The 27,842-nt window shown below is 34.1% G+C and overlaps 1 protein-coding gene across 17 annotated transcripts in view; it reads right to left on the bottom strand.

Annotated features, from left to right (window-relative positions):
* Nucleotides 1-27,842, bottom strand: part of CHD9 (chromodomain helicase DNA binding protein 9) — a 158,486-nt gene that overhangs the window by 65,221 nt on the left and 65,423 nt on the right. For 11 of the 17 annotated variants that reach the window (XR_004954206.1, XM_016142394.2, XM_016142395.2 and 8 more), the window contains exons 3-4: nt 11,617-11,948; nt 547-658 (exon numbers count right to left, since the gene is read on the bottom strand). Coding sequence is in view for 16 of the 17 variants with exons in the window: in XM_016142394.2 (XP_015997880.2) it covers nt 547-658; nt 11,617-11,948 (444 nt within the window). In the remaining variant the exon portion in view is untranslated. Of the gene's footprint in view, nt 1-546; nt 659-11,616; nt 11,949-12,719; nt 13,056-13,081; nt 13,164-27,842 lie in introns of those variants that run through there. The other 6 variants (XM_016142403.2, XM_036231275.1, XM_036231274.1 and 3 more) reach the window with 3 other exon arrangements.

Below are 27,842 nucleotides of genomic sequence, written 5' to 3'. Positions count from 1 at the left end.
ATATATTTTTTTAACTTCACAAGATTATTTTGAATATCCACTTATTCAAAATAAAAGGGCAAAACGCACAGTATTTTTGTCTACATTAGGGGATTTTGAATATAAATGGTTGTTTTTTTCTTTGACAGAGCAGATCAAAGGACTTATCTCTAGAAATGACTTAATACATTTGCTTTATCATTGTAGGTGATTTTAAAAATTATGGTGTTTTTCATTAAGTTCATTCAAAAGCACTCTATGTACAGGGTATCACTAGCTACTTCTCCATGCTAAAAGCCAGCAGAAACTTTAGATTGTTACTCAACCTCTCTGGGCTTTAGTTTCATTATAAAAAAAAAAAAAGTGGTTTGAGAGGCTATGTCAGTTTCCTCCCAGGGCTATATATTGCTAGGACTATATTGTGGTAATGCTGTCACACTAAGCTTTACTATACAATAAAATGTATTTTACTAGTAAACTGTGGTCTAAAAATCCATAAAGCAAAATTATGCTATCTAAATAATTCTACCAGTACTTCGGTTCTCAGAAACAAAAGTGAATACTCACTTGAGAGTCTTCCTCTTTGCATGTATGCTGTGGCATCTGCTCCACATCAGATATTTCATCTGAAGACTCATTCTTTCTTTTTTGTTTTTTACCCAATGTAATTATAAGCTTGCTGTTTTAAGAGGGAAAAGAGTAAACAGTAAGATCCCTGCGTTTTTCCATTTTTGGTCAAATCAAGATAACCGTGATAAACTTTCTTTCGTATCACTTGAATGTTCAACTGATGATAATTATCACGAAATCCATATGGCATTTTCAAGACAAAAGCTGTATTCTAATGGAGCAAATACAAATCACTATTATAGTCAACATGCTTCTTCTCAGCACAGGAAGGTACTCAAGTTCTATTACTTCTCAGGCTCAACATTATTTTTCACAGGAAAAATATCAGGTGATATAACTGTATTTAGCAATAAAAATAACTTTTATTATCTTGTAGATCTGAAATGAAGAATTTTTTCCTTCTACCTCTTACTAAATTCAAATCCCACTAATGTCCCTGAATCCCCCCTATTCCCTGAAAGCCTGTTTCTTTCTCCCCTTTAGTAATGTCTCCCTAACTTAAAACAATTTAACAATTGTTCTTTAATGATTTCATATATGTTATGGCTTATCTTAAATGTACTCTGTTCCTAAAAACTTTATTTTTTATGCTTTAACAGTTTGCCTCTCATGTGTATGTGTATATATATATATTAATATTTGCACACACGTAAAATACAAATGTCTAAAATTAAAGTGTGTTTTTGATTTTTTTTTCCAGATTAGAAATAGAGGTACAGAGCTCCCATATCTCCTTAACTGTTTCAACAGATGGGAGGACTTGATCTCAAAGTACCATACTAATCACAGACCATGATAAGTGCTGTTCAGGAAAACTGTATTTTAGATATCTGTATTCCAAACAAAGAAAGTCATCAAATACTTTCAGATATATGTCAGAATTTTTCAACAATAATTTACTAGTTCTCCTGTGAGAGAACTTGGAGGTTAAGGGCATCCCCTTTGAAATCACAGGGGCAAAGATTGTAATCCTGAGTTCAATGTTTACCCATCTGTGAGACACTGGGCAAATTACTTGGTCTCTTTCTTGTCTTAGTGTCCATGCTTGGAAAATAGAGATATTGTAAAAGCTGCCTCTATTGTTTTAGAGAATTAAGTGGGATAATATAAGTTACCTCTTAGCAAAGTCTTGACACAGTGATTTTTCAACTAATGATCACTACATCTTATTTTTATATGCCAGGCACTTTCCTAAATTCTAAGATTTGATGACAAAGGAGACCCAGTTACTAATCTTAAGTCATTGTTAGAATATCATCACAGTTAAAATGCTAATATGGAACTTAGCACTGGACATAATGTGAACCCAAAGGAAGAAGTGCTCATGTTTACTGAAGAGTAAAGGAGGCCTCACGGAGAAAGTGAAGTCTGAGACTTGAATGATGCAAGGGAGTTTAACAAGTAATGAAAGAGGCGGGGTACATCCTAGGTAGGGCGATGCCACAGTGGAGACTGTACAGTGTTAAGGGCATGTCAGGAATACAGAGAATGTGGGAGGAGGAAGCAGAGGGATGATGGTCTTATAACCAGGGTGAAGCTCACAGAAGGCCTGTAGGACATGCGAGAGGTTAACATTTTAGGTTAAGGCCAATGCAAGGCCAGGGCAAGAATTTAAAGAGAATCTGTCCTATTCACCATTGACAACAAACGGCACTGAAATGTCTTTGAACGAATGAAAAAAAAATGCAACTGGAAAATGAGAATTTTAAATAAGTTCTAATGATATAACTATAGTTAATACTGTACTGAATACTTGAAAGTTGCTAAGAAAGTAAATCTTAAAAGTTCTCATTACAAGAAAAAAATTCATAACTATGTGAGATGATGGATGTTAACTAACCTTACTTATTGTGGTAATAATTTTGCGAATCTACATATATCGAATCATACTGTACACCTTGAAACTAATACATTGTAATGTCAATTCTATCTCAATAAAATTGGGAGGGGAGAATTTTAAATGAGAGAGCAATCCAACCAGAAGTGAACTAAATGCAAGGCAGGCAAACCAGTGATAAAGCAAATGATGAATAGTCAGCAATGCAGAGCAATGGGACAAGGATGAAGAGGCAAAAAAAAAAGACACAATTTTGGAAGCATACTCAGCAGAACTTGGTTAACTGGATGCCTAGACTTAAGGCGAGAAAAAATTCTAGCGGAATTTATCCTCAGGTTATTCATGTATTGGTACTGATTATCACCTTCAACAGGATAATGGTAATTCTTACTAGGTATCTCATCTGCAGTCTTCTGAGTTTGCGATGAAAATAAATAAGAGTAAAATACGGCTTACGCTGGAACCAGAGACAAGATATTATGAAACAATATTTTAAGGAACCAACCACAATTACGCTTCGGTCCCTCTCACCACTTTCATTGGTCATTTCCTCCCTCTTCCGGTCCCTCTTTCTCTCTGGTTTCCTTCCTAAAATAAAAATCTTCCTTGAGATCGTATCTACTATTAGCTATCACATGTTCTTCCCTCTTCTCATCCACGGTTCTTAAAATAGTCGTCTATACTGTTTCAGTTTCATTTCTCAACCCACTGTCATCTGAACTTCACATGCATTAGTTCACTTGATGTTCACCAACTCTGAAAGGCAAATGCTCTTATTTTATAAGAAGAAATTGAGGCTTAGAGATGTTAAGTAACTTGTTCAAAGTCACACCAGCAGCAGGAGTAGAGGTAAAAATTAATGCCTCACTTCAAAGCCTGAACTCCTAATGCCTAAGGCCACAAGCAACCCTGGTAATGCCAAATCCAATGGAAATTTAAAGTTTTATTTACCAAAGCATAACTAACCCCTTTATTCTTCTCTGCACCCTTGGCTCCATGACACAAACACCCTTCTAGCTCTCAATAAACTCCTCTGGCTCCTCTTCCACTCCCTACTCTTAGTATGTTGGTTTTAAGCAGGATTCGGTCTTTGACAGCTCTCTTCTGCCTGACCCACAGACTTTGGTATTTTTCAAAGTTCTGTCTTCAGCCTTCTTCCCTCTCTATATACTGTACTTGGCATATCCAATTTCATCTATTCTTAATATCACATAAAAGTTAAAGATTTTCAAATCTCTCATATCTAGTTTAGACCTTTTACCCAAGCTTCAAATTCATATAAAGATTTATTAGACATATCCACATGGATATTCCGCAGATATCACAACCTCAGAATGCTTCCAAATACAATCCCTCACTTCCCCTAAATCTAAGTCTACTAATACCAAAGAATAACATAAATTCAGAAAAGTGCACACATTAAGAGTACAGCTCAGCGACTTTTCCCAAATGAATATACATGTTTAACCAGCTTCTATATCAATGAGACATTATTAGTTACCCAGAAGTATTCTCTTATGCCTTCTCTTCCAGTGACATCCTCCTCCTAAGGGTAACCTTTATGACTCCTGTGATTACTTAACACTTAATACAACCTCAGGCACTTGTGCAGGTCATTACCAATGGCAAGGTCAAGGATAACTCCAAGTAAAAGTGGGTAGTACAAATACACATTTCATTCTCCCATTTTCTATCCATCTCCAACCCAAAATGCATGTTTTAAGACTAGTCTGTAGATTAACAAAACTAGTAAAAGGAATGTTTAGTTACTTAAGTAACAATTTCCTACAAAATGCAAATCAAAACCTGTTAATACCTTTCAACACATTGTTTAAGTGTTGGGTAAGCTAAATGAATCATGTGAAATACACATTCTGATACAGTATCCATGTGGCTGCCTAAAGACAGACATCCCACTAAATAAAAACTTCAATGAAATCAGAAGCAGAGATATTAACATTTTTTTTAATTTATAAGTGACTATGAAGAGGTTACACTGTTTCTTCCTAGTGGTAATGGTAATTAAATGAAAACTTTCTAAGATCAGTGGACTAAGGTTCTTAAACATTATTCTTATAGGTAAATATTGCCTAAATCTCTAAAAAAAAAAAAAAATGAGTGCTGCCAAATCAATCTTAAACACTCACCCCTTTTGGTAGAGGGGGATGAAACTGTTTGCTATAATATCTTAGACAAAACTTCATTGTCTTAATTTAAAATGCACTTAAAACAGAAAAAAGATCCTTTTGTTTTTCATATACTGTATTTTTTTTCAATATTGTTCCACAGGCCTGAAAGAGCAACTTATTCTATGAATTCATTAACCATTCTTAACTCATAAAAATCTTTTTTTAAGCCCTAACTTTGAAGAGACAATGGAGATTATAGGAGTTTCCTACTAAACCTTTCAAAGTCCAAATATGTTTGCACATGCCCTTTCTGTTCAGAAAGGATACATTTCCATGTTAGGAAAAAAGCTAATTCTAAAACTTGAAGTCTTTATTAGCTACATAATTGAGTCAAATATAAATATTTTAAGATTTAAAAACTTAAAAAGATTTAAAACTTAAAGTTACTTATGTAGAACTCTATTCTTGGAAACAAGGAAGTCATATAGGTTTATTAGGAGCTCTAAAATAGTATATAGGGGATACCAACAAAAATTAGGTTGGTATTGATCAATAATTCTTAAATGTACACAGCAGGCTTCACTAGGAGGCTGTCTGTTAAAAGCACAGATTCCTAATGAGAAAACATTAGACAAACACAAACTGAGAGACTTTCTAGAAAGTTAAGTGGCCAACATGCTTCAAAATTGAAAATGTCACAAAAGACAAAGACTGAGGAATTATCCCAATTGGAGGACTGTAAGGAGACATGACAACAAATTGAAACGTAGGATCCTGATTTGGACTCTCACCAAAAAAACAAACCAACAACATAAAAAATCCCACAGAGCAACTGACAAAATTTGCACAAGATCTCTAAATAAGCCAGTAAGATTGTATAGGATTGTGTAAGTGTTTCTATTTCCTGGTTTTGATCATTGTGCTTTGGTTACATAAAATGTTAACATTTGAGGAAGCTGGATGAAGAGCCAAAGGGAATTCTGATCTATTTTTGCAAATTTGAAATTAATTCAAAACATAATACTAAAAAATATATATAGCTATGTAGGTCCCAATCCCAGGATACTTATCTAGTAGGTAGGACCTTGAATAGACTTCGAAAAATTCCCTAAGAGATTCTGATGCTCCACTGGATCTAAGAACCACTGGCTCAGAATGGTTACTGTAGATTACTCTAGAAACATTCAGGATACCAAAACTTTTATATTTATTGAATGCTTTTTAAATCTCAAAGCGCTTTTGCCTACAATATCTCAGTTGATCCTGAGAAAAACTCTGAAATAGGCAAGGCAGGTATTCAGCTCCAAAAGGTGAAATAAACTGTCAAAGTCACATGTTTAGCAATATGGTCAACATTATGGACAACACAGTCTCTCTATTCCTACTCTACTATTTCCAACTTCTTACCGATTTTAAAATAACACTAAACTTCAATAATTCAAAAGATATATAAACCAATAAACACAGTTTAATAAAGAGAAACATGAAACCATATTATCTTTTAGTAAATTATTAAAGATAAAGAAAACCTAACTTTTGAGCAATCAGAAATCTCTATTGCCAATACAATGACAAATGATAACCATAAGTGTTATCTGAAGGATATCAGATGATCCAAAAGTAGGGGGGAAAAATCAGTTAAGTAAAACATCCAATCACCAAAGAGCGTTCTATTCCATTCCACTCTTACATCATGGATCGCAAAGAGTTTACAATATTAATTCTAATAAAATTTCATTATAATGAAACTACAATTTCATTATAGACACATTCTTCAAATAAACTGGTAGTTTGCTATTCCTAGAAATAGCAAAGGAAAGCAAAAAGGTGATATAGAATCTATTTATAATAAAAGCTTCATCTAAGCTTTGTTTTATTAAAACACTAAAGGAACCTGTTATCAATGTTAGCAAACTTCAGCACCAGATATTCACACAAATATAAGAACTAAATCTTAAAACATGTTTCAAAAATCAAAGAGCAATGCCACGTTACGTATAAATTTGAAATGTTAATTCATTTGATAAGTCTAGGCACTAGAAAACCTCAATGTTTATACTTGATGTCTGTATTTGATTTTCAGATGTAATTCATGCACTCATCTACATCCTGCCCACACGTTATTAGTACAGGCTGTGTAAGTAACAAGCTGTAGTCTACACAGTGTCAATCTGTAATTGCCCCCTGTTGATTCTCTCATTGCAATAATTGGACAAACAATGCTATCTTATCCAATTAGTCCATTTGTTCTAATTAATGAATCCAATTCATCATAAGTGAAAGAAACAAGCAAAAATACTTTCACATTATAATTTTTTTCTTTATAAGTGAAAAATACTGGTCTATTTTTAAAGCTATCAAATAGAAACCTCTTAAGAAACATATTTAATTTGGTGAAATTACTCCATCTTAAGGTTCAACTCAAGATTGTAACAAACTCATCTGGGAAAAATAATCAAGTTTTAAAAGAGTTCTTTATTTTAGTTAATCCTTAAATTTGTGAAAGTAACATTATAGCGTAAGCTTTTGGTAACTTGTACTACAAATTACTTCCTATTTAAGGATGAACTTTTTTTTCAAAAAGTTGAATTACTTAGTTTCATATAAACGGTTGCTGAGGAAACAAGTATTAGCTAAGTCATAATCATAGTCAATATTTATCATTTAATTCTTATTAAAGAAAAACATTTTTTAAAATACTTTGCTTCAGCAGTTCTAAGATACACATATTCCCCACGTAGTTTTAGCTCGAAATATCCTCTTTCTTTCTTATCGACACATAAAATAATGGTCTTATAATCAATGACATCTTAGATTATCAAACTTTTTTATCATATGCCAAGAAATGATTAAATGATTACATTTATATTTCATCCAAAGAGATACTAAATTCTTATTATCCTGACTATTTTCAATCAGCCTTATCTGCCACTTTATTAACATGAACTATATAAAGTGATAATTCCCAATTTCTGATAATTTATCTAATTTTTCTCAGACTTTTATTCATTTATATTATTTCCCCTTATATTTTATATAGATGTAAATGTCCCTCTATAGACATACATGTGGATATGCTGACATGTTTTGTTTAATGAACACCTACATTTGTGTGTATTTGTGTGTGTGTGTGTGTGTATGATGCTAGGTAATTAATAATGTTATTTTCCTTCTTCCCTCTTGACGGGTCAAAAAGACTACAGCAATAAAGAGCACAATATAATTCCGAGATCATTGAATGTTTCATTCTTTTCCTTTAAAACATAACATCCTTAATTTCTACTTGAATTTGATAATTATGTCCCAATTTAGACGTTTTCAGAGAAACTCTAACTCTAGCATCTGACAATTAGCATTCCTATAACAAACAGAAAAAATAATTATGAATACAAAAAAGAACAGTTTAGGTTTAATCATGAAAGACTATTACCAATTAAATTTATAAGGGTACGAGAACATTTTTAAGTATCAAAAGCATTCTACCTATGTTAGTCCAATAATCTACAATACAAAGAAATACATTCTCACAACATGGAAACATAATTTAAATGTCAAAGATATAAACCCCAAATTTAAAAATACTTCATCATCCAAAATTAAATGGAACCATAAGAAAATTCTACTGAAAGTCTTAGAATGAATTTTAGAATTGAACTCTCTACTACTAAACCAGTTATGTCCCTGTGGTTTAATGCAGGATTACAATGTCATTTCTATTTTCAACAAATCAAATTCGATCATCTGTTACCTTTTAATAGTTAACCTTCCACTCTTTCATTCATTCACTCATTCATTCCATAAAATCCACCCTGTATCTATTATGTACCTACTATCACTGAAGAAACTCCTGCTACTCTACTTGAGAAGCAGCTTGTTAGATCCTGACTGCCAAGATATGAAAAATGTCAAGGTGGAAGAGGGCTGCTTCCTGTCCTACCTCACTCTTTAATTTTACACCTGCCATTTCCATTTTAATTCATGCCCTCCCATACAACCGTGGGCAACCCTTCAAACTGCAGGCATGTTTCAAACAAAATTTACCAGTCCAAAATGGTTACTCTAGGTAACCCGACAAAGAGAGGAATGCTTATATAAAAAAAAGCCATTAAGTTAACCTATTATCCCTCTTAACAAGTAGCAACTGTTTTTGTTTTTGTCTGTCCTGACTTTTTAGCTCATCTTGTTTAGGAACACAACCTTGATGGAAAGGGAACCTAGGCAGATGAATGAGTTTAGGCAGGAAGAAGGGGTGTGGCTCCTGGCCTCGGCTTTTTCCTTCAACAGCTATTCTTCCTTCAACAGCTATTCGCTCCGTGTGTTTTCAGAAAATAACAATGGCGAACACTTTCAAAGTACATTCCAGGTATTGTTCTACAGGTTTTAAATGTGATTATATCATTTTATCCTCAAAATAACACTGTGTGGCAAGTACTATTATCTCCATTTTACACATAAGGAAACTAAAGGTTGGAGAGGTTATTTGTCCAGGGTCCCGTGGCTGTGACAAAACTGAGATTTGAACAAATGCAACTTGTTCCAAAGCCAAAAAAACTTACATTATCATACTGCATGCCTAACCTAACTCACGGAATCACTGTAAAGATCACATGAGACTGTATCAAAGTGCCCTGAAAGGGACACTAATTCCTCACACCGTTAAAACATTAATTTACAAAAGTGACAGAAATAATGAAAGGTTTCACACACACCAGCAAGCAGAAGCAGTATTGGTTTTCTTCAGATTAGTCTTCCTAGAGTATACCAAATCAAATACATGGATTAAATAAACACCAACTCTGACTCTGTAACAAACATAACATTGTTTAAAAGTTTAGTTACTTTTAAAATTTATGTTTCACATTGTTGATGGTTAAGCTCCAACATATGTCCCCTTCAATTTTATCTGACATCAATCATTTGGTATTAGCAACAGCCCAATTCATCCAAAACTAATAGAAAAATAAAATTTACAAAAATTTAATATATCATAAAATGCTGCTAATTAAAATGATGCAACTAAAACATTTAAATGTCTTCACACAAAAATTAAAAACTCAGCAAATTCAAAATTATAAAATGTAGTAGCTTATTAGAAGAGTAATGAAAATTTTCAATTGACTAATACAGGAAACTAGATTGTATATGAATTTCATTTCCAAGTATGCTTTTTCCTCCAAAATGAATATAATCTTTGCCTTTGTCTGACACAGACGATCAAGAAATTAGTGTTTTACTCTTAACAACTTAGTGACAATAGGCAAACTTCAATTTTACTTACCTGCCTACAATTTATAAATTCCTCTATCAAAAAGTTCTACACTCAACAATTTCAGCAACTACTCAATCTCACCAAGTACATATCTATCTTTCCAGTACAATTCTCACCTTATTTTCAAGAATGCTATCTCTAAAAAACAAGTACTAAATTGATCAATGCTGTGCAATATTAAAACAATTTGTTACAATCTATTTCTAACAAAAATACAAACATCACAGTATGAGTAAGATACTCCACCACAATAAATTACTATTCCCTAACATATCAATCCACATTTTTAAAAAATCCATGCTTCTCTATTATAATTTAATTACATCTAATTTCCCCTTATGCTCATTCTTTTTCTTGAACCAGATTCACTTCTGATCTCTTTTTGCCTTTAGCTATTCCCTACCCACCCCCAAATTTAAACTTGCTGTAACTTTTTTCCCGGCAAATTTCCTTATTTTATGTATTGTTTTTTAAATTCCCTTCCAAATAGTACACTACTTTGCCTAAACCTCTGTGTAAGATAAAACTAAAAAACTTTAATTGTGCTAACTTTTAATACATTAAAGAATTCAATGAGGTTTCCTAAATTATAACTAGACATAATACTGGAAAAATAAGATACTTTCATACCAAAACCTTTAAATATAAAAGAAGCAGAAATTTAAGTTTCAAATGTAATTTTAGCTATCTGCAAATAAAATGACAAAATCAATAATATTAATTATTGCTCTATTATGGCAAGAAAGCCCATGTTATTTAATGGTCTGGACTGAAAGACATCAGGATCTAATAATGTAATTCAGTTTGGTGGTTGCACTTCAAATGCTGAGAATTCGGTTTACAAAACTGTTAGTTCTAAATTGCCACAAAATATATTAATAATTTCTTTAAAAAAAATGAAGGTTTTCATAATAAGGGAATTCTTTATTGTGTACTTTCTTGTGTGGAAAAAAGAAAATAAATTAAATAAATACTTAATCTGAAACTTTTCATACAAAGCCTGCAAAAAATGACCAGATAGTCCTGCAAAAACAATTCTAAACTATGTGGGACTTAGGTTATTTTCACCCTTGCATGCAAGACAAATATACTCATAGAAAAGATAATATTACATTTTCTGAAAATGTATAAGTTGTCAAATAAAAACACACAGGATTAACGTACCCTCCTAGAGCAATTCCCTGTCCTTATAATTCTCTTGGAGCATTAATCCTCACCTGGCCTCTTTATTATATAAAGTAAACCAGAAAGACTGGAAGAACAGAGAGCTGCTAACTGCTGATTCAAATGGTCTTAGTTTTCTTGCCATTCCATTTAGTCCACGGTTGTGAATTCATGAGAAAACACTGTATTTCATGTTTCTAAACTATAAGGCGTCCAATGATGTACAACTATGAATTAAACAAATCTTATGAAGAACTGTAACACATATTCTGTAAAGAAAGTGAACTTGGAACTGGCACAGCAATATGAGTTTGGTTTAGTTTTTCCTTTTTGTTTTATATACAAAATATTTTTTTTAAATATTTTTTACTAATATCAATGTACAAAAGCCATATTCACAGAACAGTGAAATTTAGTAGGTCCTGGAAATATTACCTAATTTATTCAAAAAAAAAAAAAAACAACACACAGGGTATACATAGTATTTAACTTTTTAAAGTTCCAATGTGGCATAAACACATCACACACCTATCAGAACTAAAAGACTAGACAGAGTGCACTTTAATGAGACATTCAAAGGCATTACATTTAATTCTTAACCAACTTACCCAATTTTTGTCTTCTCTTTCAACTTAGAACACGTTTTTGTTTTTTTGCTCTCTTTGTCCTTTGGCTTGGATTTCATCCTTCTGCCTTTCTTTTCCTCCTTTCCTTCGACTGAAGCACTAGGAAAGTTTTCGGGGCTCATGACTCGTGGAATATTGCGCTCCCCGCGCTCCTTGGCTTTGGCTATGGCTTCTGATATTATACGATTAGCCTTTTCTTGCTTGCTTTCTGATTCCACCTTTTTTCTCTGCTTCTTTTCAGACATGATCCTCACCTGGGTATTCTGCAACTTAGTATATGTCCCAGAACCATCATTCTTCTTGGAAGATGGAGGCTAGAGAAACCAAAACAGTATTTACACAACATACAGAGTACATAAAAAACAACCAACATGAACATCTGAAAATTTAAGATTAGGCTTTTTAAGGAAGTAAAATTCGTGAGTAAATATGTGAGCGCTACAAATCTTAAATTAAAACATTTTGCTGATCTGGAAATTAGTGTAGATATAAAAAGCTCAACTACTGCTTTTAAAAATGAAGGTTAAAGGATAATATAGATCCAATGATATTTTCTCAGCATTCTTGATTAGTTGATTCAAATTTTGTCCTGTAAATATTCTATGTATTCGGAATAAAAGTATTCTTTTTTCCTTCACTCCAGAACTCTGAAAATTATTTTTTAAATAAATTTAAAATAGCAATTTTAATACAGAATGACTACTCTTTATATTTTATTATGATTTTTAGAAAAATAAAGCCTATGCTTCACAAGAAACTAGAACCTAAAATTGTTTAAATCATTTTAATATACAATGTATGCAGCAACATAGCTAGTTAGTAAACAGACATTCCCATACTTAAAATTAGAGAAAGTTTTAGTTTTTCCGTGAAAGAGTTAAATGTGGATTTTTTTTCTCTTTCTAGATCATAATTATTTTGCTCAAGCAATTCTGGGAAAAAACAAGTTTTGTAGTTTTACGTTAAAATTATTAATATTTTAGCAATATCACAGGAAGCAGATCAACAGCATTTTAAGAAGAATATCCTCTTCAAACACGCATTCATCCACATATACTTAGATCACAGTTTTGTTATGTTCTTACCCGTAAACATGCCTCTGACTATAGCAAAGGAAAAAACCACCAGGAATTTCCAAACACATTTTCATGCTGATTCCAGTGCTATTCACTGGATATCTGTTCTATACCTGCCTCATCAAAGGTGTCACAGCAGTGCTGCAGCACTGGGAAAGGAAGGAGGGTTTAGAATCGCTCACTAAAATGCCACCTTAAGGCCTACAGGCTCTAACAAATAACCAAGACTCGAAAAAACAGCAACAAGCTCAAGATGGCGATGCAGTACGACTCCCGCAGCAGCAGCCAGTAATAAGGAAGGTTATTCAATCCCATTAGCCTTTTAGCCCAAAGAACCCCTCCTCCTCCCACTCATTCAGGCTTTCACTTACCCTTCCTCTTGGCCTCTTCACTGAAGACATTTTTGGCGTCAGACAAAGGCTTGCCCTCTGCTTTTTCACCACCCCAGCAGTGCTCAAGAAAAAAGCATTGAAAGAAGATTCCTAAATGGCCTATTTAGCAAGCTGCAACCAAGAGATGCACAACCCTCCACAAATACACATTGTAATTTATCAACACATTTTTGCCTTGGCAAGTTTATATCCAGTGTTCCTCCTATTTAGAGAAGTAAAAAGGCTGTAAACTCCTCCTAAAAAAGCTGAGTTTCCTCAACAGCTATAAGCAGATAGCCAGATTCCAACAAAGCACAGAAAGAAATGAATGCACAAAGCATCAAAATGCATCAGCATGAATATTAGAGATGTCGTTAAAAATACTGACTCCTTCTGCGGAAGTAGGCCAGCAGATGGTGCTACCAGTTATTATTCCATTAGACTCTGCGATTTAACCCCCAGTGGACTGTTCTTCCCTCCAAGTAACACATTAACTCTCACTCTGCCATTTCCTGCAGTCAAGTTTTCAAAAATATACAGAAAAACCTGACTTTTAAAAATCTGAAAACTAAAACTGTGGGTGAAGTGGCTTGATGTAGCTATCAGTATTAAAAAAAAAAAAAATCCAACACGGTATTTTACTGGAGAAAATTACTTGTCTTCATGATACTCTAAAATACTTAAAATATAAAAATAGCTGAAGATGAGCAAAGGGTTAAAGAGCAGGTCATGCAAATGAGCACATACCCAGTGACTTCTCTTTAAGAAATTAGATAAGGCTCCTTAGGGTTCTTCTAACAATAAGCCAACAATGTTATTTTTAAAATAGAGAAATGAAGCTATTTTCATTTAAAGTCTAAAAAGAAGCTGAGGACTTTCGAAAAACATGAGAGTTGTCCGTAAAGAATTACTAACCAAATGAAAATTTTCCTTATTTAAACCTGGATAAATGCATTAGTTTTCTTAATGTAAGTATCTCAAAGAAAACCAAAAAACAAAAAACAACCTTTCTGATCTTTACTCCTCACATTCTATTCTAACTAAACTGCTGAGTTTTTCAAATAAAATTTTAGTTTTGTTTCTTTGCTCAAAATAAATAAGAAGCAAGTCCACCTTAATTTGATCATCAGTACAACTTTTCTTTCTCTAAAACTTGAGGCAATTTTAGTAAGCAATGCCTTTAAAAAACTAAAACAAATTTTTCACTACTTCAAAATTCGAGTTTACCTTTCATAAATACTGTTTTTATTTGGTCTTGTTAAGTCATCTGAGGCCTTTTAGACACCAAAGGTCTCAAAACAAAGCTACATTATGTGAACACTGGTCCTCGAAAGACCAATCTGGATGGCAGGAGAGGAAATTAAAGGCAAAGGAGGAGCAATGGCAAGCAAAGGGTCTGGCTGACCTGAGAAGTTGTCCATGTAAAAGCACAACAACCAATAACTGAGAGCTAATGCTTACCAAGTGCCAGGCACTATTCTGAGCATTTTACACGAAAATAACTAATTTACTCCTGTAACAGTGATAACAGAGAGGAGTAGCAAATGAGAGGTACTCTTAGAGCAGTATTACAAAATGACAGACCAGACCTCAGAGGGTGAACAATTTAAAAAATCATGATCATGATAATAAGATCCACCCCTTTATTTAGTTCTTACTATGTGCCAGGCACTATCTCTAATGTTACACATGTCGTAACTCAATTAATTTTCAAAAAACAGCCTTATGATATGTACTGCTCTTACCCTCATTTTATACCTGAGGTTTACGGAGGCATAGAGAAGTGACTTGCCCAAGGTCACACAGCCACTATATTCTATATCTGGTTTAAATACCATAATTTTAAGAGATTAATTTGAACACAGAAGTAACTTTCTCAAAACTATATAGATACTGGTAATAAAGCTAGGATGAAAGTTAGGTTTTTTTCCAGGTCCCTTTCCAAGAGGTAGAAATCAAGTAGGTATGAGAGGGGTATGACTGAAGAACAAGATGATTCACTATTTGGTTTCCAGACCAAGGACTGGTACAGGAGAAAATAAACAGTTAAGAAAGGGTGTGTACGTATGTGTGCATGACAAGTTTAATTTTTTTGCACACTGAGTTTGAAATGGAAAGCTCTGGTAACTGGAAACTTGGGCCTGGATCCTCAGAGAGGTCAGGGCTGGTATATAAGATGTAGATTCTCTTACTGTTTTCTTTAAATATCTTTAACTCACCAACACTATCCACAGATCCGTGGATGATTTCCACCATATCTCACTTCTGTAAAGCTTTCCAGTAGTCTATTATTTATCCAAATCCCAATGATTTAACAATAAATCTCAATAGCGGATACCAATAGAGAATGTGATCAAATATTTTTTCTGCTACTGGATTACAATATTTTAAAACTATATTCCCACAGAACATCAACAATGAGGTGTTAAGTAAAAACATTTTTAATGTGGATCATTACCCAACTCACATCACATACACACACAACATACAAAAGGGTAGTTGGCAGACTTTTTTCAATGTTAATTTTTCTTTTTCCCTAATAAGCAATGATCAAATTCCGTCAAAAAAATTCTTAATTGTGTTTTGTTTTCCTCCTCTCAGTCCCACTTCCTACTATCCTTCCTTATCCGTAGAAAATAGATATTAAAATCTGCGGGGGTGATGGAATGGCGCTGCGATCGACTCTCCAATTCCTGACAAAGTAAAAGAACGTCTCTGTATTTCCCTTGTGATTTTTCTGTAAATTTGTCATCATTTCAAAATGCAAGTTGTCTAAAAATCCAAAATAAAAGCAAAGGCTCTTTCTTATCCCCCAAAACTTGTATTCTAAATTAGAGAAAAAGGAAAAAAAAAAAAAAAAAACATAGAAGGCACATATTAATATATCCAAAATTTATAAGAAAAGGAAACCATAGTGTAACGTAAAGATATCATATGTAGCATTATTTTGATCATGACTGAGAGGAATAATATGAAAGATCTGGACATCATATTTCAATTTTAGGGAAACTTCAGGATTTACACAGATCACATTTAGTGGGTTCCAGACAAGCACTAAAAATATAAAACAGAATGAAAAAGGCTGGTGTCTAGCCTTTATGAATGTTACCTCTTACAAAATTAGAAAATTTTCATACCACCTGTCATTCCTCGTTTTCTTCATGAAAGAAGCGGCAAAGAGATTTGGACAAGAAAGAGGAGGTGTTAAAATCTGAGTAGGGATTCAGGTCTCCTCTCTTGGCAGGATAATTTTCCCACAACCCCCCACCCCCACATTAGGGAATTCATCCATTTCAAATATTTTAAGCATACAAATAATTAAAATGATTGAATCACCAGTGTATACACATGAGTGGAAATTATAAACTTCCAAAAAGAAGAGAATGATCACATGACTAGATATCGCAGAGCCCAAGTTCCTCCACTGGGGAAAAATATATAGAAAAATAAAATTTCTACTTCATATATTTTAAAACAACATAAAGGATGAAAATGTCTCAAATAATAGATATAATTCCTTAGTAAGAATAAAACACAGAACAAGGAATTTTCAAAAACATAGATGAAACTGCACTGTAGTTAAAATTAAAAAAAATTTCAACCTTTCCCAGGAGAGAGGACTCCCGCTTCAGGCCTGGCGGACCAGGTGGACGGGGATACCACTGGAAGAGAACACAAAAAACAGACAACGCAAGCCTTGAGCAAGCACGAGTTTTACTGCCTAGAAAGACAATGTAGACTAACAGAAGAGAATCAATAGTGAAACCCCAAAACACCAAGTTCAAGGAGCTAGCAGATGAAGAAGAGCCAGTGAAGGAAAAGAAAAAGGAACTACAAGAATGGTAAGATGAGACTCAGGAGAAAAGCGGCATGAAAGCCGAAAGGAGAGTTAAAAGCTCTGCAGTCAAAAGCAAAGTGAGTGTCTCACAGTAATCTGAAATATAAAGCGAGTTTACAAGGCCTTTCAGCTCTCTTAAATTGTTTATAGTAAGCCAGTGTGCTAGTCTTCAATCTCCTTTAAGAAGAGCCATGATAATTATTTACTTAAAGTTCTTATTAAACCCACCTTCCAAAACAATAAATTTGTAGTTAATTTTAGTAATGTGTCAAACATTAGTGTGGTGACTTCTTTAGGTTTTTCTTTATTACATATAACATTTTTTCCCCACAGGCTACCAATGAATACTTGCTTTAAAAGAGAAAAGAGCATATTATATAATCTGCCAAAGTCTTCTGAGTTTTACCCTTAGACTTGTTTTTAGAGTTTTGATGGAAGTGAAGCCATTATTTTATTGCTTTCTTCACATCTGTGAACTGACATGTTCACACCAAAAGGCTTATTTTCATCTTGTGATTTGTCTAGGTCACAGTTTCTACTTGCAGCTAACCATGATATTCCTTTTATTTTTTTAGTATCACAAATCTTGGATTTTTACATTTAAAAACTACTACTATGAAAAGAGGTGCCTTCAAGACTCTTAATCATCCACAGAGCAGTTCGGGAAAACAGTAGATATTCATAAAAGTTGTGTATTTCTAAAAATAAAAATGTATTACATGACTTACAGGAAACACAGAGAGCAAGGAACATGTTAAAGGTACTGTGGGATGTAACCAGCAACATCCAGAATATAGGAAACCCTACCAATGAACGACTTAGTTTCGTCAGCACAAAAAATTAAAACGAAGGGGAATCAGATTAAAAGAGACTTGACTACATGCAACGCCAAGATGAAAAAACAGAAGAAAAACGAAGAGGGACACTTAAAATACAGCAGCAACCAAATGTAATGTGGCCCCTCTTTGATTTTACCCAAAATAGTTAAGTGTAAAAATACATTAATTAAAATGCGAGGAAAATTTTAACTTTGACTGGATATTTATGAAGGAATTATATATATATTAGGTGTGAAACTGATTTTATGGTTGTTTTAAAGACAAAAATACTTATAACAAAGTTTCATATAATCATTCCAATTCTCCTTTAAGTATATCATAAGAATTATTACATGATAACTGTTTTTAAAAAATTTTTCTACATGACAAGTACAATTTACTTATCTTCATCTTCGGCCAAAATTTAAAATTAAAAAAAGAAACTTGAGAAATAATGGCTCTCATATGCATTAGAGGAACCCGTTTCAATAATCTTATCATTACTAATAATATCAGTATGATGCCAACATGCATTCAGGGTATCCAGTGCTGAAAATGAAACGTATCCTTCTCTACATTTCTGTCAGTCCACATGGCTTCTCCCCACAGTACTGTTATCTACATCTCCCCTTAATAAAGCACTAAGTTTTCAAATCTTTATAATCCCTCATTCTTCTCTCCCCTCAATCTAAAAGAGATCCTCAGCAACTAACTTTTCTTCCTCAAATTATGCAAATTTACCCCAGTAATTTACCCTAAGTCTTAGCCAACATTTTTCCTGAAGAATAAATTTAGAAAGCTCATTAAAACAACAGTAAGGTAACAGATTTCAGGAATGTCAGAGAAGTACTCATAGCTGTTAACAGACCATTGTTCCTCAAAGGACATTCTGGCAATGAGAATATACAAAAATTTGTATGACAGGCTTAATTACTACTTTTTTAATAATGACAAAACAGTTAAGAGTGGGTGCATTTTAAATTCAAGTCATAATCAGAACTAGGGGGTTAAAACATTCCACTGACAAAGGAACTCTTCCTAACAACTGGGGAGACGCTTCAGCGACACGGTCCTGTCTTACCACGGAGGGCTATGTTCCAAGACCCCAGCGTATGCCTGAAACTGCGGACAGTACCAAACCCTGTACACACTGTGTTTTATCCTACACATAAATAACTTTTTCACTTAAAGAACTCACTCTCCGGCTTTCTCTGGCATATGCGAATTGCCAGCATCACTACTCTTGTGCTTTGGAGCCATCATGAAGTAACATATGGATGACTTGCACGCAAGCACTTTTATACTGTGAGACTCCATCTCCTCATTCTTAGATGTATGATGACGTATTTAGAGGTAAATTCTCATCACAACTGCAATTTACTTTCAAATCATACAGCCAAAACCAACAAAATCTGCATACTCATCTACAAATAAAAAATAAAGCAAATATAGAAAAATGTTAACTACTAAAGTGAAAGGACATTTACTTACTATTCTTTCATTTACTTCTTTGGATACTAAATATTTTTCATTAAAAAAAAAAAAAAGAAAACAGAAAATAGCTTGTCTTGATCAGCTGCCATACTAACAACAACTCAATGACTGGAAGACACATATATAGTCATAGGACAATTTCACGTTAAAGTCTGGAATCTGAAGAACATAGCTTTGCTCTTAAGAAAATTTTAAAACTATACAGTCATCCATAAACTCCTAAAAGTACTTCATAAATCAACACTATCTGAACTGAGAAATTCAAAGCTTTAAGTACAGATAATGATAATGATTTCCATAGAGAGAAAATCGTTGTCCTGGTCACAGGCTACCTACACCCCTAATTCACCTGCTCTCATGGACTAACTACACAAATCTGTGCCACTGCTCATGAAGAAAACAGCTTCCTTTAGACTAGCAAGAGGGATGCCTTCCTTGGGCTGCACAATCTAGGTCTGGTTCCTTTGCCAAAAGGATATACTACCTCCCCACTCTTCCAGAACATGCTCCAGGTGCCCAGGAATTCTCTACCTAAAACGGTCTCACACCCACTTGCAGAGACTGGGTGCATTCCCTGGGTTTGCTTTCTCAAGGAATTCCTTGTTTGGCAAGGGATACATATTGCCAGTACATGCTTGGGCCAAAGAGATGGGGAGAGGGAAGAGGAGCTTGGCTATTTAGCCAAGAAGTCCACGCGCGTTCATGAGGCCCCTGGAGATGCAGGATGGAACCAGAGTGGGACTGGAATGTACGATGGCCCACTTCTGCTACACTCTGGATGTGGAACTCCAGAGTCCAAGAATTCTAAATTCAAACCAGTGCTTCTCTTTGTCAAGGAAGAAGGCTAGAACATATTTAAGAGTTTACTGGCTTTATTTACAACATTTAAATATTCTGACATACAGTATGAGGGCTTCCATTTGCACTCTTTCCTGGGCCCCAAAAATGTTAGGGCAAGCCTGCATAAAAATGAGTTAGGAAACAGTAACTGAAGGAGAAAGGATAATAAAAAGAAAATAGGATTCAGGGAATCTCTTTTAGATTATGCTACTAAAAAGCTATGCAGACTTTATATCTACACCTCTACAACTGTAAAACTGCTACAAATTGATGACTAAAGCTCCTTCTAGTTCTAAAAATTTTTTAAATCCTTAAAGCAAGAAATCCTTATTAAACAAGCTGACTTTAGCATTTATAAAGCACTTGCGAATTCATTGTTCCTTATCACATTAATCGGAAATGCCAGAAATACATATACACACGTTACAGATGAGAAAACTGCAGAGAAAGCAACTTGCCTAAGACTCTCCTGATAGTAGACGGCAAGGTTCGGACTTGAACCCAGTTCTCCTGACTCCAAATTCAATGCTTTTTGCACTTTATCAAGGAAACGTACATCTGAGAGCCCATTTCCCAAAGATTTATGATCCAATACTGGAAATGAGAAACAAATGACTGGTGCCGAGAACAAAGATGAAAACTATCTAACTCCTCTCCTTTATAAATAGCTCATTTGTCTGATGACAAAAATGCATGTATTCAACTTGCGAGTCATTACGGGTCAATTCAGTAAGCGACACAACCGTATGAGTAACACTGAGAAAGTGCTGAAAGCACATGACATAAAGGAACAGTCAACAGCAGCAATTTTACAAAATAAAATACAGAAATACTTTGGGAATCAGATTATCTGATTAAAAAAATAGTACTGATTTCTGCAATACTCCAATATCTAAGGTGACTATGCGTTTAACTTGAAATTATATAAAATTATTTTACAACCGATATTATGTAAATATTTATTAAAATAATTAAGTAAAAATATTGGATTATGTATTACCAAATCATGATTTCTTTACCTTTTCTCAATACTTACTTTTCTCAGACCTGTGTCAAGTCTTAGGTCTGTGTCTTATAAGCTTTGGTACCTTGAGTCTGGTTTCTTCGTTTATAAATTAAGATGCCACCATTAACACCATTAAGATTTTTGTGAGAATAAAATGTGATGATACATAAAAAGTACGCAGCACAATGCCCATAAGACATGGGTTTAGCAAATAATTGTTGAATGAGTAAAAATTTTTGTTTTTTCCCAAAAACTGTTCAGTTTAAATCACTTAAATATATGTACATCATTGAGAAATCTGAAACTAAAAGTTTCGAATAGCCTGACTAATCGTTTCACTCTAAGACCACTAAACGATTCCTAGTATGAGAAGTAGAGAGAAGAGACTGAGCATGATTATTTTTCTGCTGAAGGATAAAATATTCAAACAGGTTTTTATAATGCAAGGTATAAAGTCATAAAACAGACCGGCCCTTCCTTATTCATTCATTCTTTAGTTACATATCTTCTCATTGGACTCATTGCTTGTAGTAGGCCAAATAATAGCCCCCAAAGATACCAACCTCCTAATACCCCAAATCTGTGAATATGAAATTACATAGCAAAGGGGAATCCAGATTGCAGGTGGAATTAAGGCTGTTCATCAGCTGACCTTAAAATAGGGGGAGATTACTAGATTGTCCGTGGGCGAATTTAATCTCAAGGTTCCTTTTAACTGGAAGAAAGAGGCAGAACGACTCATCGATCGGCCACTGCTGGAGTTGAACTCGGAGGGGAACACAAGCCACAGAATGGGGGCGGCGTCCAAAAACTATCAAAAGCAAGAAAATAAATTCTCTCCTGGAGCTTCTAGAAAGGAATACAGCTCTACCAACACCTTTATTTTAACCCAGTGAGATCCAGCTCAGACTTCTGACTTCCAAGACTTTAAGATAAATTTGTGCAGTTTGAAGACAAAAAATTTGTGAGAATTTGTTAACAGCAATAATAACTGATACCTGGTAATGGGTCACTTCCAGCTTCCCATGCCCTAAGGTGCAGAGGGTAGTGTGGGCTCCAGAGTTCTACTGCTTATATCTGAATCTGGGCTCTGCCGTTTACGAGCTGTATGACCCTGAGCGAGCAAGCTATTTAACCAACCTATCCTTTAAGCCCTTACCTATAAAAAGAGATAAGATCTACTGCGCAGAGCTGTTCTGAAGATTAAATGAGAAAATTTATGTAAAGTCATGAATAAGTATAACTGCTGATATGTATGGACTACTTGTACTTTTACTTTTCATAATTGTACAAATCTTCAAAGGAAAGTTCATACATTTATCTTGATTTTCTAAGAATCTGTCATCATGGGTACATACAACAATTTATCTACAAAGATGTTCGTCATAGTATCCAAGTGGAATAACCTGGTTAAATAAATTATGGCACTTCTGCGCTTTAAAATATTATGCAGTCATTAAAATGGTGTTTTAAGTCTTCCAATTAAGGCCAAGATGGATTAATAGGAACTAGATTTACCTTCGTGCTTGAAACAACTGAAAAATCAGGCAAACTATATGAAACAATCGTTTCTAGACACTGGGCATCAGGCAACCCAAGACAGTGATCCCTGTAAGAAGGAAAACAAGGGAGCTAAGACTGAGCACTGTCCCAGCTTACTTCAAGGAGCGTTTCCAAGCTGCTGAACAGGAGAGCAGGACCCAGGTGGCAACCTCACAGCCTCTGTGAGTTCAGAAGACAGAGCTGGGGAAGCCGAGGCAGCTAGTTTGCAGGGGAAGATGAAGACAGGAGAGAGCTCAGGGAAAGGTCTTCAGAAGGTTCTCTCTCAAGGCTTTATTTAGGTAAATGCTTATTAGCACTATTAGTTTATGAAGAAGCTACCTAGGGCCCAGAAAAAAACACCTGAAAGCAGCTGAGATCTCACTAGGGCCAGGAATAGTACATTTTCCATCGGTCATTGTAGAAAATTTTGTATTTCAGAAGGCACTGGATAGAGAACTCATGGCTATTATGACAGCAGTGGGGGAAAATTAGTCTTAGCCTATAGATTGCTCTAGTCTAGCCTAACAAAGATTAAAAACAGATCTTATACAGATCAACCAATTTCTAAGTAACTTAACTGGGTCCCAAAACAAAAACTCAAGAATATTTATAAGAATGTGAAACCCTCCATTACTTAACATAGTAAAACTCACAATGTCTAGAATCTATTAAAAAATTATTAGGCATGCAAAGTAGGAAAATAAAACCTATATTGAGGGGGAAAATCAAGCAATAGAAGAAGCCTCAGGGATGGCAGATAATAGATTCAGTTGGTAATAAATTTAAGTAGATTAAAAGCTCAAAGAAAAGGGCCTACTTTCTTTGGCTCTCCCAGTTACAAAAGCAATTGGACCTTAAGCAATTGTATATTATATTCATATATATCATAACATATATAATCAAATAATTACACATCATAAAATGAAGGGCTAATCCAGAAACTTCAAGGAACACCTTCTTTAAATAGGATGGGTCAAGGAAATTAATTTTTTGTTTGTAAATCACTCATTACAAATCATTTAGCTGGAGGGCTAAGGGAAAGTGCTAGGAACCACTGTCAATTGAAATTCAATCAGAAATGAGAAGAGAACAGCTCTGACATCCTCATATAGACAGACCAATGGGGAAATACTGACGAATTTCAATTTGAATTCTTCAAAGGCAAAGGACCATATTGTATTCATTTTTACAAATTCAGTGCCCAGCATAATCTTACGCCTGGTAGACATCTATTAAATACATCTATTAAATACCAAACAAATAAAAGCAGTAAAAATGCAACATTTCCAAAACACCGGCATTATATAAAATTCATTCACATATGTACAATTTATACCTACATTTCACAAATACAAAAGGGTGTATTGTTACACTAAAAGATATAGTTAAAACCTTAAGACACGCTGCAAAAAAAACAAAAAAAACAACAACAACAACAAAAACAAAAACCAAAAAACCCCAACCTTTTGAAGAAGTATTTCTCGATTTGGAGATAACTAGTTACATTTTACAACAAACCATCTTAAATGTGACTGACCACAGTGTGGTGTCACTCATTTCTGATCACCCTTAAACTACAGCGTTTAAAACTATAAATGAAATCTGACAACAAGCTGTGTGACAGTAAGCAAGTCATGACCTAATATTGCTCTTGTTTTTTTGTGCATTAGGGAAAGTAAAATCTTGTCCAGATCTAAAATCCTATGATTCCATGCAACGGTCAATGTAAACTTGCACTGTTTTCAGGTATACAAACATATACTCATGTAGGAAAAACCTAGCTTAAAGATTGTTCTTTTTGCATAACTGACCATAGCAAATCATCAGGTTTTCTTTAACTGAAAGCTGCAGTCCAAGCCTCCTACATGCTTACCACCTCTTTCCATATATTACCCACACCATATAGTATTAAAATATTTTAATTTAAAATCATTTCAATCCAATCACTCAAATAAAGACACCTGATCACCCATTGTTTAAGTATTGTAAAACAACTTTATATTCCTGGTATCATAGCAAGAATAAAGTTGGATGGCTCGGTAGCCCCTAACACATTATTTTCAACTTCAGACATTAATAATGATAATTATTTGATGGCAGTCCTAAAGTATCTGGGAGCCCACTTCCTCAATCAAATTAAATACAACAAGGTTATGTTAGACCTACTTTGAAGTTTGGCTTGAATCTCATGTTCTTTACATACTGCACTAACCCACAAACTTCTCACCAATGGATGCCTCTTCCTCATCTCTGGAATTCACTTCCTGTCCACCTCTCACCCCTAAGTATGCATGTTAGAGCTACTGTTAACAACTGGAGTTTCTGTTACTCTTGATTTCTCTCAGGCAGTGCAGAGCTCAATTCTTCTACAATATATTACATAGTTTCATAATTAAGATCATGTTGTGGAACTAGTTAATATTCCGCAAATTTCCCAGTTTAAATAGAACATTTTAATCTAGAAGATTTTTTAAAATGTCAAAATCAAAAACTAGTCCACTTTAACTGGGGAAAGAAAAAACAACTAAAAGGTTAATTCCTATTCAGAATTTTCATTTTGTGTTTTGGTTTAGACAACTAAGAATTCTAAAACTTCTTTTATGCCAATATCATGCCAAATGTTTAAAGATATAAACAAATTTTAATAAACAGAGATGGTACTTTATAAGAATTTTAATTATTCAAGGGAACAATCTAAATATTACTTAGGTTTTCTCTTTCTGTCTAGGGCAAAAGTGGAGTGACATTTTTTTAATTGTTCACACATCTGTTGCTTTCCTAACTTAGGAAAAATTACCATTGTTTAAAAAAAAAGTAGCAAAGAGATTGGGATCCTTGGACTTCAATGGATAGGAGCAAAGGATAGCAAATCATTTCCTTTAGTTTTACAGATTTTCCTCTTTTTTAAAAATAATTACTTTAAACAAAATTAGCTATGTTTCTGCTTAAGATAATTTTAAAGTATCTAATGTATTCCAATAGATTCTTACTTAAGTGAGGGTAATTCCTGGAGATGTAAGAACAAACATTACAAATACGAACACACAAGACCACTCTATAAAAAGCTAAGATTTCTCTTTATTTTTTCCTGAGAATCTACCATCATCACTATCACCTTCTGGGTAAAATAAATAAACAAATAACAATAAAGAGCCATAATTAAATGTTTAGATGCTTATTAGAATATACTTCAACTATCTGGAAAATTTACTCATCTTTATTTTCTTGACACTGCTGGATAGCAGAGAACTTGTCAGATTTCTTTACCTCCATTATTTGTAATCGTCACTCAGGAGCTAAACAGGCAACATGAATTATATGTCCTACAAAGAAACCCAAAATTACAACTATAGATTTTTTTCTTTTCTTTTTTTTTCCTACAGCATCTGGTCTTCCTAGGTGGTCTCCCATCCATGTATTAACCAGGCCCGACCCTACTTAGCTTCCGAGATCAGACGAGATCAGGCGTGTTCAGGGTCGCAGACCAACCATAGATTCTTAAGAGTTGAAAAGAACCTACCAATATAGTCCATTTCACCTATTATAGGAATTCCTTCTGTGACACATCTGAGCCAATCCATCTTCGCTCTTTCAGTGAAAAAGCTTCATTTCAAGCTCATTTTACTACATGGTAGTCTGCTTTTCTGTGACTTCCATTTAGTAGACCTAATTCTGACCTCTAAGGCCCTTCAAACATTTGAAGAAAATCATCAGCTTTACCTTTGGGTATTAGCTGTCATCATCTTAGGCACAACTGTTTTAAAAAAAAGTCAAAATCCTTGGAAGCAATGGCTATTTCAGCTTACTTTTTGAGTTTTTTTCCCCTTCTGGTAATGGATAGACTATCTGCCAATGTAGCCAGAACATGGGATGCATAATCTTCTACATTTAACCCATTTCCCATTTGCCCCGAGAACACTTGGCAGCACCTGCAGCTGTAGCACTTACCCTGAGATAATGCGCCAATGACAGTCCTAACCTCAACCCCAAAGCTAGCCACGAAATATCTCACTTTTATTTTATTTTTGCATCACTCTAGTATATTGATAGTCTTTGGAAACAAACAACATCATTCTCATTATAGCATTCTATTTTTAGTAGTATTATTTCTATTTTCAAAATATAGTAATTCTTGATCGCTGAAATGTCAAATCCTAGAAAACGTAGCATATTCCTATGTGGGATAACATCGTTCATTTGACGAAAACCGATTTATGAATACATTTGTTACATTCGGATTAGAGACAAGTTCTGTTTAGAGATAACTCCAAGAACAGTTTTTATATATTATTTTCACATTGAAAACCAGTCAGATTTGCTTCAGCTTCAAAGAACATGTTTATGTAAAATTAAACTGATGCTGGCAGTAAGCTGCACTTTTTTATTTTAATAGGAAATGGGTTAAATGTTCTAATAAGCACTGGCCTGTGATTAGTAAAGTAGATTTCTGAAGAGGTGTGGTGAGTAGGAAGACATCGTTTAGTGTATTATTATATATTACAATGCATTAACATACTCTGAAGTACAGTGAAAGTTGTTAAGAACACATATAACGGAGTCGACTTTGGTTTGAATCCATCCTGGCCACTGGCTGTGTGAACTGGCGTATATTACTTAACTCTTCTGAACTGGTTTCCACCCATGGAAATTGAAATAACTGTATCCAAATAAGAGGACTGTCGTGAGGGATCAACGCGTTAATATGTAAGTGTTCAGAACAGTGCTTGGCACAAAGTAAGTGCTCTGTGTGCTAGTTATTGTAATTTTTACTATTACTATGCATCAACTTTTAATGATTATGATAATACATGCAAAAAAAGTCTAAAGATATTTTAATTATCTTGATTCAGATTTTTCCGGATCTCAATAACAACCTTACTTTTATGAGACAGTTTAGCAATCTTACAATGGCAAACTATTCAGCTATTTGAAATCATTTTTGGAAGAATATTGAATGACATAAAAATATTTGCAACATGTCAATTGGAAAGTTAAAAAAGCGATCTGCCAAGCAGCATAAACTATATGATCCTAACTTTATTAAAAATGTAAAATTATATAGGTGGGGGACAGGAGAGAGACAAGATAACAGATCTCGCTGGAAACCTATATACAACAAAACAGTATTATCTTTTGGTAGTGATGTTGTAAGAAACTTTTTTTCATCTATTTGTTTTCCGTATGGTCTAATATTTTTAATAATAGCCATGTGTTAAATTTGTT

This window comes from Rousettus aegyptiacus, unplaced genomic scaffold (genome assembly GCF_014176215.1).
Source record: "Rousettus aegyptiacus isolate mRouAeg1 unplaced genomic scaffold, mRouAeg1.p scaffold_m13_p_14, whole genome shotgun sequence".
Taxonomy (NCBI): Eukaryota; Metazoa; Chordata; class Mammalia; order Chiroptera; family Pteropodidae; genus Rousettus; species Rousettus aegyptiacus.
Note: the sequence above shows the minus strand (reverse complement) of the source record. Positions and strands in the feature narration are given on the sequence as shown.